This window comes from Oncorhynchus keta, chromosome 7, assembly GCF_023373465.1.
Source record: "Oncorhynchus keta strain PuntledgeMale-10-30-2019 chromosome 7, Oket_V2, whole genome shotgun sequence".
In the NCBI taxonomy this organism is placed as follows: Eukaryota; Metazoa; Chordata; class Actinopteri; order Salmoniformes; family Salmonidae; genus Oncorhynchus; species Oncorhynchus keta.
Genome location: NC_068427.1, coordinates 9,547,425 through 9,558,755, shown reverse-complemented (window position 1 = coordinate 9,558,755; position 11,331 = coordinate 9,547,425). Strand labels below are relative to the sequence as shown.

The window sequence follows — 11,331 nt, the reverse complement described above, 5'->3', positions numbered from 1 at the left end:
GGAAGGAGAGTTTACAGTCTAGCCAGACACCTAGGTATTTGTAGTTGTCCACATATTCTAAGTCAAAACCGTCCAGAGTAGTGATGCTAGTCTGGTGGGCTGGCGGGTTGAAAAGCATGCATTTGGTTTTACTAGCGTTTAAGAGCAGTTGGAGGCCACGGAAGGAGTGTTGTATGGCATTGAAGCTTGTTTGGAGGTTAGTTAACACAGTGTCCAAAGAAGGGCCAGAAGTATACAGAAATGCTCTAAATACAACTGTGAAATGTTTGCTTATGAGCCCTTCCCAATGACGCAGAGTTAAAAAAAAGAATAATACAAAATAAAATACATTTAAAGAATAAATGAAAAGTTACACTGAACAAAAATATTTACACAACAATTTCAAAGATAAAACTGAGTTTCAGTTCATAAAAGTAAATCAGTCAATTGAAAATCAGTCAATTGCAAATCAGTCAATTGAAATAAATACATAATGCCCTAATATACATATTTTACATATATTCAGATATGCATCTGTTGGTCACAGAATTTCTTCGGTTATGCAAACCCACAGTTTCATCAGCGGTCCGGTTGGCTTGTCTCAGCCCATCCTGCAGGTAAAAAAGCTGGATGTGGATGTCCTTGGCTGGCGTGGTTACACATGGTCTGCGATTGTGAGGCTGCTTGGATGTACTGCCAAATTCAGAGTGAACAGTCTATGGTTTGGGTGGCTAGAGTCTTTCGTAAATTTTCAGGCCTTCCTCTGACACCACATAGGTGAAGAGGTCCTGTGTGGCAGGCAGTTTCACCCCAGTGATGTACTGGGCCGTACAGACTACCCTCTGGTACCTTGCGGTCGGAGGCCGAACAGTTGCCGTACCAGGCAGTGATAAAACCAGTCAGGATGCTCTAGATGTTGCAGCTGTGGAACCTTTTGAGGATCTGAGGATCCAGGTGACTACCTCATGAAGCTGGTTGAGAGAATGCCAAGAGTGTGCAAAGCTGTCATCAAGGCAAAGGGTGGCAATTTGAAGAATCTCAAATATAAAATATATTTTGATTTGTTTAACACTTTTTTTGGTTACTACATGATTCCATGTGTTATTTCATAGTTTTAATGTCCTCACTATTATTCTACAATGTAGAAAATAATAAAAATAAAGAAAAACCCATGAATGAATAGGTGTTCTAAAACATTTGACCGGTAGTGTATATTGTAGCCACTGCTCCAAAACCGCCATAAAAAAGACCGACTACGGTTTGCAACTGCACATGGGGACAAAGATCATACTTTTTGGAGAAATATCCTCTGGTCTGATGAAACAAAAATAGAGTTGTTTGGCCGTAATGGCTTGCAAGTCGAAGAACACCATCCCAACCGTGAAGCACGGGGGTGGCAGCATCATGTTGTGGGGATGCTTTGCTGCAGGAGGGACTGGTTCACTTCACAAAATAGATGGCATCATGAGGAAATTAGAAAATGATGTGGATATGTTTGATTTTAATTTGATTTATTTCACCTTTATTTAACCAGGTAGGCTAGTTCTCATTTGCAACTGCGACCTGGCCAAGATAAAGCGTAGCAATTCGACACATACAACAACACAGAGTTACACATGGAATAAACAAAACATACAGTCAATAATACAGTAGAACAAAAGAAAACAAAAAGTCTATATACAGTGAGTGTAAATGAGGTGAGTTAAGGAAATATATAGGCCATGGTGGCGAAGTAATTACAATATAGCAATTAAACACTGGAATGGTAGATCGGCAGAAGATGAATATGCAGGTAGAGATACTGGGGTGCAAAAGAGCAAAATAAATAAATAAATACCAGTATGGGGATGAGGTAGGTAGATGGGCTGTTTACAGATGGGCTATGTACAGGTGCAGTGATCTGTAAGCTGCTCTGACAGCTGGTGCTTAAAGATAGTGAGGGAGATATGAGTCTCCAGCTTCAGAGATTTTTGCAATTCATTCCAAGTCATGGGCAGCAGAGAACTGGAATTGGCTTTGGGGGTGACCAGTGAGATATACCTGCTGGAGTGCGTGCTACGAGTGGGTGCTGCTATGGTGACCAGTGAGCTGAGATAAGGCGGGGCTTTACCTAGCAGAGACTTGTAGATAACCTGTAGCCAGTGGGTTTGGCGACGAGTATGAAGCGAGGGCCAGCCAACGAGAGCGTACAGGTCGCAATGGTGGGTAGTGTATGGGGCTTTGGTGACAAAACGGATGGCACTGTGATAGAATGCATCCAGTTTGTTGAGTAGAGTGTTGAAGGCTATTTTATAGATGACATCACCGAAGTCGAGGATCGGTAGGATGGTCAGTTTTACGAGGGTATGTTTGGCAGCATGAGTGAAGGATGCTTTGTTGCGATATAGGAAGCCGATTCTAGATTTAATTTTGGATTGGAGATGTTTAATGTGAGTCTGGAAGGAGAGTTTACAGTCTAACCAGACACCCAGGTATTGGTAGTTGTCAGAGCCGTCCAGAGGAGTGATGCTGGACGGGCGAGCAGGTGCGGGCAGTGATCGATTGAATATACACTGCTCAAAAAAATAAAGGGAACACTAAAATAACACATCCTAGATCTGAATGAATGAAATATTCTTAATTAATACTTTTTTCTTTACATAGTTGAATGTGCTAACAACAAAATCACACAAAAATGATCAATGGAAATCAAATGTATCAACCCATGGAGGTCTGGATTTGGAGTCACACTCAAAATTAAAGTGGAAAACCACACTACAGGCTGATCAACTTTGATGTAATGTCCTTAAAACAAGTCAAAATGAGGCTTGGTAGTGTGTGTGGCCTCCACGTGCCTGTATGACCTCCCTACAATGCCTGGGCATGCTCCTGATGAGGTGGCGGATGGTCTCCTGAGGGTTCTCCTCCCAGACCTAGACTAAAGCATCTGCCAACTCCTGGACAGTCTGTGGTGCAACGTGGAGTTGGTAGATGGAGCGAGACATGATGTCCCAGATGAAGAATTGGAATTTAAATTGCTGACACACTCCAGCCACATGAGGTCTAGCATTGTCTTGCATTAGGAGGAACCCAGGGCCAACCGCACCAGCATATGGTCTCACAAGGGGTCTGATGATCTCATCTCGGTACCTAATGGCAGTCAGGCTACCTCTGGCGAGCACATGGAGGGCTGTGCGGCACCCCAAAGAAATGCCACCCCACACCACGACTGACCCACCACCAAACCGGTCATGCTGGAGGATGTTGCAGGCAGCAGAACGTTCTCCACAGCGTCTCCAGACTCTGTCACGTCTGTCACATGTGCTCAGTGCGAACCTGCTGTGAAGAGCACAGGGCGCCAGTGGCGAATCTGCCAATCTCTGTGTTCTCTTGCAAATGCCAAACGTCCTGCACGGTGTTGGGCTGTAAGCACAACCCCCACCTGTGGACGTCGGGCCCTCATACCACCCTCATGGAGTCTGTTTCTGACCGTTTGAGCAGACTCATGCACATTTGTGGCCTACTGGAGGTCATTTTGCAGGGCTCTGGCAGTGCTCCTCCTGCTCCTCCTTGCACAAAGGCGGAGGTAGCGTTCCTGCTGCTGTGTTGTTGGCCTCCTCCACGTCTTCTGATGTACTGGTCTGTCTCCTGGTAGCGCCTCCATGCTCTGGACACTACGCTGACAGACACAGCAAACCTTCTTGCCACAGCTCGCATTGATGTGCCATCCTGGATGAGCTGCACTACCTGAGCCAATTGTGTGGGTTGTAGACTCCGTCTCATGCTACCACTAGAGTGAAAGCACCGCCAGCATTCAAAAGTGACCAAAACATCAGCCAGGACGCATAGGAACTGAGAAGTGGTCTGTGGTCACCACCTGCAGAACCACTCCTTTATTGGGGGTGTCTTGTAATTTGCCTATAAATTTCACCTGTTATCTTTTCCATTTACACAACAGCATGTGAAATTGATTGTCAATCGGTGTTGCTTCCTAAGTGGACAGTTTGATTTCACAGAAGTGTGATTGACTTGGAGTTACATTGTGTTTTTTTTAGCAGTGTATATATATTGAAGCAACAGCTCAAGACATCAGTCAGGAGGTTAAAGCTTGGTCGCAAGTGGGTATTCCAAATGGACAATATCCCCAAGCATACTTCCAAAGTTGTGGCAAAATGACTTAAGGACAACAATGTCAAGGTATTGGAGTGGCCATCACAAAGCCCTGACCTCAATCCTATAGAAAATGTGTGGGCAGAACTGAAAAAGCGTGTGCAAGCAAGGAGGTCTACAAACCTGACTCAGTTACACCAGCTCTGTCAGGAGGAATGGGCCAAAATTCAGTCAACTTATTGTGGGAAGCTTGTGGAAGGCCACTCGAAATGTTTGACCCAAGTTAAACAATTTAAAGGCAATGCTACCAAATAATAATTGAGTGTATGTTAACTTCTGACCCACTGGGAACGTGATGAAAGAAATAAAAGTTGAAATAAATCATTCTCTCTACTATTATTCTGACATTTCACATTCTTAAAATAATGTGGTGATCCTAACTGACCTAAGACACAGAATTTTTACAAGGATTAAATGGCAGGAATTGTGAAAAACTGAGTTTAAATGTATTTGGCTAAGGTGTATGTAAACATCAGACTTCAACTGAACACTATTCTTATTTTTTTTTAAATGTATCTTAAAAGTAATATAGTCAACTATACAACTTCTACTATTACTAATACTACACTTTATATCATCCAATAATATATAATGAAAAACACTCAACATGAAGAATTAATGCAATTATGTTTATTTCAAATATATATTTTGAAATATAGTTTAGGTGCTCTTCCTTTTATAGCAGGAAGTAAAGGGACTGGACAAGGCTTTGCCTATAGCTGAAAACATCCTAGAAATGAGCGAACGCTTCTTTGGTTTCTTCTTGGTGGAGCATACACTCTCTGTAAGGCAGGATTCTTGATCATTGACAATTGCTGGAAGAAAAAAATGTAAACAAAAAGAAAATGTTAACTGACCCTAGTTAGTGTGAATAATTAGTATTGCATTATTATTATTTAAATTGTAATATTCTACATAATTTACAAATGTAGGGCAGCAGGTAGCCTAGCAGTCTCAATCCGCCTATTTAACGCAGAAGTGTTACATAGGCCCCCCCCCAGGACTGTTTAGTGCCAAAAAGAAGGGGATAAAAACATGCAAAAAATATATATACATACATACATATACACACACACATATATATATATATATATATATATAGTCTAAGCCCTGGGGGCTTCTGCGTTAAATAGGCGGATTGAGACTGCATATATATATTGAGACTATATATATATATATATATATATATATATATATATATTCGTCAACTTTCTTATATCTCTCAGATTTAGGACAGACACTTCAGTTCCATGTAGTGAATCTGTTATTCAATGCGTTTGTATGGGCTAACAGCAGTAAGGCCGATACAAACCCCTGTCTCAGAAACTGAGAAAAATAGGAGCAAGGGAAAACGCTGGTTGACTAGTTTTGAGGGAGCGTGCATTTGGCATGCTGACTGCAGGAATGTCCACCAGACCTGTGGCCAGAGAATTTAATGTTTATTTCTTTACTTCAATGTTGTTTTAGAGAATTTGGCAGTATGTCCAACCGGCCTCACAACCACAGCGTTATGTTGGCTGTAGGGTTATGGTGTGGGCAGGCATAAGCTACGGACAACGAACACAATTGCATTTTATCAATGGCAATTTGAATGCACAGAGATACCGTCACGAGATCCTTAGGCCCATTGTCGTGCCATTCATCCGCCGCCATCACCTCATGTTTCAGCATGATAATGCATGGCCGCATGTCGAAAGGCCTGCATAATCACCAGACATGTCACCCATTTAGCATGTTTGTGATGCTCTGGATTGACGTGAACAACAGCGTGTTCCAGTTCCCACCTATATTCAACAACTTCGCACAGCTATTGAAGAGGAGTAGGGACATTCCATGGGCCACAATCAACATCCTGATCAACTCTATGCGAAGGAGAAGTGTCACGCTGGTGATCAAATGGTGATCACACTAGATACTGACTGGTTTTCTGATCCACGCCCCTAGGTATCTGTGACGAATAGATGCATATCTGTATTCCCAGTCATGTGAAATCCATAGATAAGGGCCTAATGAACGTATTTCAATTGACTGATTTCCTTATATGAACTGTAACTCAATAAAATCTTTGAAATTGTTGCAAGTTGTGTTTATATTTTTGTTCAGTACACATTTGAGTGTATTGACTTACCTGTTTCACTGATAGCAGGGGTCTGGTTCTGGGAAGGTGTTGGAGTGCAGTGGTTCCTCTTGTTGACCTTCTGTGTACACTGGAAAACAAACAGTCATTTGTACAGAAATTGCACACAAAAGGTATCAGTGTTTACCATCATACTGTATGTAATGAATATATTTATTTTTATGTATTTTGATGACATATGTACCTTTGGGTTGAATCCACAGAGAGCGTTGAATCTTCCTCTCTTCTTTTCCTTTGTACCAGTTGTTGGAAGCCCAGAATTACCTACCTCGTCACTGCCAAGTGCATTGTGTGATGACAACTGGGTCATGGAGTGAGGTGAAGAGCTAGCCTCATTGCATTTAGTTAGCAGTTCCCTAGTTAATGATTTGACCAGGGCATCGTCAAATGCATAATCCGTTGACTTCATTGCAACCTGGAGCATCTTCTCTGACCCAAATTCTTGAAGAAGCCCCTTGTAGACAGCCTTGAAAATCTTTTCGATTTTCAGATTCTGGGGGTAGGCTTGAGTTGGTTCAAGGCCTGAGGTGCCACAGAACTCAGACAGAATCCTCTTTGTGAGAACTCTTGATGTTTCACCAATGTCAGAGGATTCCAGTAATGTGATAGGGGTGATCATTGACAGCAATCTAATAATCAGTAAAAGTACCAAAGAGGTGTAGTCATTGCTAGTGGAGTCAAATGAGGCATGTGTATCGGAGTCCATGGCTGATGGAGTTGATGGATGCACAGAGACACTAGACATCTCCAGATCTTTGTTGTCCATCTTGGATTCCACCTCTCCTAAAACTTGAATATCCACAGTTCCACCGTTGTGTGTGCTGCTGCCAGACAGAGAGGGTCTAGGCAATGATTTGGCACTAGACTGACGGCTAGTGGTCATGAGAGCCGGTCTGTCAGAGTCAAGTGTTCCAGCATCAGTTGGGGACAACCCATTGATTATGTTCATCAACTCTGATAATTTTACTGATGAATTTGAGGCCACAGAACAGGTATCCATGACCTGATTGACCATTATATTGGTGAAAAGGCTCTTTGTGTCACAGTAAACCTGTGAGGAACTAATGGAGATGGCAGAAGAGCTCGGGATAAGCCGACTTGTGTCCTGCAGAGAACCATCAGAGATGATAGTTTGGCAGACACCGGATCCTTGTGATGGTGGAGGAAGCCAGAAGATAATCTGCTGTAGCAGACGTTTTATTGACTCCTTAGCGAAGGAGTACACAAGGTCAGATGGAAACTCCCTGGATTCTTCAGAAGCATTCAATTCTGTCTTCAGCTTCAAAAGAATAGAGTCAGACACGCTCTTGCCAGCTGGCACAAAAAGAGCCTGGGGGGTGTTGTGACTTTTTATGAGCTCATAAACTTTGTCAGTGAGCTCATGTGAGAAGTTCTGAAGACCGTCCCTGGGGCTGAGTCTCGCAAGTCTTCTTGTAAAAGAAGTGACATCATCTGCAGTGGCTATGTGTTCCATATCTTCTCTTGGAATTACCTCCATAACAGTGTCAACTATGGCAGAGATGGTTTGCCTTGTGTAATTTGTTGACCCTTGTGAATGAGTTGAGGAGTCACTCATATCAATGACCGAACTCCTAATGATAGGACAATAGCTTTCAACAGGCCACTCATTGGAGACTGGAGTGCCTGGAAGAGAATTTGTAAAATCACTCTGGGACCCTCTGGTCATGGCAGAGGTGATGGACAGGGAGGACTTTGAGGAGGATGGCCGGTGTATCTCGTGTCCATCAGTTCTCACCATGTCAACATCCTCCAACATGGAGCCCACTATGGAACGAGTCAAGAAACCTTTCTCTGAGGTGCTCATCCTCTCTGACATAGACACTCTCCTCTGGATTGTCATCAGAGTCTGACTAATTAAGGCTTTGGAATAATTTACCATGTTGGTCTGGCTGCCCTCATGTTCACTGTCCGTCATTTGTGTAGAAGTAGCTGTTCTGCATATGGTTTCGACATGTTTGGGGGCCTCAACCACATTGTCTAGGAGGACCGGTTGTTGCTGGGCAAAAAAGTCCTTGACCTTGGTGAACACATTGTTGAACAGGTTAACAGTGCCTGGCCAAATTATATTTCCTTTCACATTGGCCCCGTTGTGAACACTGCCAGGAAGGGTTGAAGCTGACAGGGATCTCTCCAACTGGTCAGACACTGAAGCAGCAGACATTTTAGTCATCTGGGTGAAGCTATTAAGGTCTTTAGTGATGCTTATGACGATGTTGGATGCTGCAGAAATGGTGTGCAGAGAAGAGGTGAATAAAGATGGAGTTCCACTCTTCTGAAGGATTTTGACATCTCTATCATCACCATCATTACTGGACTCTGCACAAATGTCTGCACTTCTACCATTAAGGCTGGTATTTACAATGCCAATCAACCCTGATCGAAGGATCCCACCAGCCATATGTGAGGCTTTAGTTTGAAACTCCTCAGTACATAGTTTGTCAAAGGCTGTGGATTTAAGACTTCTAGCGGATGCTTCCTCTTCATCATTGTTGATCTCACCATGCATATTGTCCTGTGTATTGACAGCATAGTCATCAACAGATAAATATGATTTGGAGGCGGCAAGGACGTCAATCTGAGAAACAACGGCATCCAAAAGCTTGGACAGGTCTTCTGTATCTCCTTTTAGGCTAGAGAGGCATTCCTCCATGGATTCCTCAGAGTGATACACAGTGAGGATCTGACTAATGACCTCATTGGTACAGGTTTGAAGGTCCCCTTGGATTTCAAGAGAATCACTATTACAAGTCACCTGAGAATCTAAACTTTCACTGGGAGCCTGTTTGAGAGTCTCGTCATGTATTGGTGTAACACCATCGATGACCTTCACATCGGAGAGACATTGTTCACTGTCTAACAACTCAGATGGTGAGGCGGAACAAGAACTGGTGAAATCATTCAAGTCAGACATGATGCCATCCACAAATAGATTGGCCTCCAGAGACTCTTCAGAATCACACTCTCCAACAGAAGATGAGAACTTCTCCATCACCTCAGTCTTATACAAGACTAGAACCTGGCTGGCAATCTCTTTTGTGGTGTCAAGGAGGACTTGGTCTTGCAAATACTTTTTGAGAGCCAAGAAAGGTTTTGGGGTCTCACTTTGTCCTTTTTGTTCATTCATGGATGAGGGGGTTATTAAAAGTGGTTTACAAGAAAAGGAGTCCGATGTGTCAGCCTCACCGTTACTGGAATGATCGAAGTCCAGGCACAAAGTTGGAACCATTGTGAAAGAATCTCTTGTGCTCTCCACAAATGTACTTGAGAGATCCCCTTTTTCTGGACAGGTAAGAAGCCTCTTCAGCATATTTTTCATGTCGTAGTAACAACCAACAGTGGAAGACCAGATCTTACTCTGATGGTTTTCAAGAAGGATCTGTTCACTCTGTGCAGGAGAGCGGGATGACCTGATAGACTGGGTAAGATTGTCCATGTCTGAAACAAAGGTACTTACCAACTCAGAGGCCTCAGGGTCGATCATAAGGTCTCCAATCTCACCTATCCTAGGAGTTGGACTAGATGATGTAGTGCCAGAACAACATGATGTACAACCCCTGAATCTTTTAACGATCTCCCGGATCGATTCAGTGGCCTTGGTCTGAAACTCCTCAGTGAGTAGTCTGTCCATACTTTGTGTTGACAGACGAAGACTAGATTTGTCACCTTTGATATTGAGGTTGCTCTCTCCTTGTTTTAGCATCTCCTCAGAACTTTTACAAGATTCAAACATCTTCATATGGTCAGCAACAACACAAAGCAGTTCCCTCTTGTTGGGATCATTTTCCTCCTTATTGCTGAAGTTCAAAACAGTGCCACTGAGTGCTGTCATGACCTGTCCTGTTAAATGTGTCATATCCACCTCAACACCATCCTCTCTGAGAACAACACTCTGCTCAACACTCTTCCCATTAATGTACATCTGAAGTACGTTGGAAACGCCAGACACCATCTCCTCAACCACCTTGGTGCTGGAGACACCACCACTGGCAAAAATAACAGGGGATATTCGCCCAGAGATGGGAGTTTGGATGGCCACAGAGATTATGGAATTGACCTTCTTTGACACTTCTCCAACAATAACCCGGGATAGACTTTGAGTGTCTACCTGGCCCTCTCCTTGGATACAGAGGACATTGTTCAGCGACTCTTTGAAGGAATCCTGGACACTAGTGAGGAGACTATCTTCAGTGATCCCAAAAAAGTCACTGAGTGGCTCAGATGATATAGACTCACCATCTCCCTGAGTATTTGGCAACACTGTCTGAGACCTTTGAGAATACAAATCAAACAATACAGCATTTCATATTCCATTGTAGACACTGTAGTCACATTAATGCATAATTCAGTAATCAGTTAAACTGGTCATTAAGAGTAAACTGTTATACAGATAACAAAACATATTTTCACAAAATGGGTTATGTGTAGTTAGGTGAAACCGGTTTCTTTAGGAATGACTGAACATACCCATTACGAGAGAAGCTTGATTTGGCCGTGCAAGACCTTGAGGTTTTGCTGCTGCCTCTCTTGCGAACCTTCAGGTTTGTGCTAGAAGATCTCTCTGATTCTGTCAGAGACTTGACGGATACTGGAGACACATGGCTGTATATCCGTACAAAACGGAAAATTGCAGGGATGATGACCTCCAGGATGGCCTCAGATACAAACCGCACAATCTCCAGGCACATCTCTGCAAGCAATGCCCTCATCACCTGTAGGACCGAAACAGTGTAGGTAGATAACTCATAGCCGGGCTCTGAAACAAAGCTCCTCGAAGAGATACCAACAATCTCACATATGTTCATGAGAATCATGAAAGTGGCATACATTGGAAAGCATGAAAAGCAGTAGGCTACTAAAACGCTCTTTGAATGTAACTGTTTGTGATAATGTGGATGATACTGTAGATAGATAAAAGGCTTGTATCTAATTTTCTTGAAACATCTATTAATATATCTATGAATAATTGTCAAGGTTAAGCGACTTACAGGGTCCATCCTGCCAATGCTTAACTGCCTCCATTGCCTATAGGAGATAATTAGATGTTT

General features: G+C 43.0%; 1 protein-coding gene across 5 annotated transcripts in view; it reads right to left on the bottom strand.

Moving 5' to 3' along the window:
• Nucleotides 1-4,743: 4,743 nt before the first annotated feature.
• LOC127931056 (uncharacterized) overlaps nucleotides 4,744-11,331 on the bottom strand; it is a 15,408-nt gene continuing 8,820 nt past the window's right edge. For all 5 annotated transcript variants that reach the window (XM_052521935.1, XM_052521933.1, XM_052521936.1 and 2 more), the window contains 5 exons: nucleotides 11,272-11,308; nucleotides 10,751-10,995; nucleotides 6,450-10,554; nucleotides 6,257-6,335; nucleotides 4,744-4,943 (listed from right to left, as the gene is read on the bottom strand). In XM_052521935.1, coding sequence (XP_052377895.1) covers nucleotides 4,789-4,943; nucleotides 6,257-6,335; nucleotides 6,450-10,554; nucleotides 10,751-10,995; nucleotides 11,272-11,308 — 4,621 coding nt within the window. In that variant the 3' untranslated portion in view covers nucleotides 4,744-4,788. The remainder of the gene's footprint in view (nucleotides 4,944-6,256; nucleotides 6,336-6,449; nucleotides 10,555-10,750; nucleotides 10,996-11,271; nucleotides 11,309-11,331) is intronic.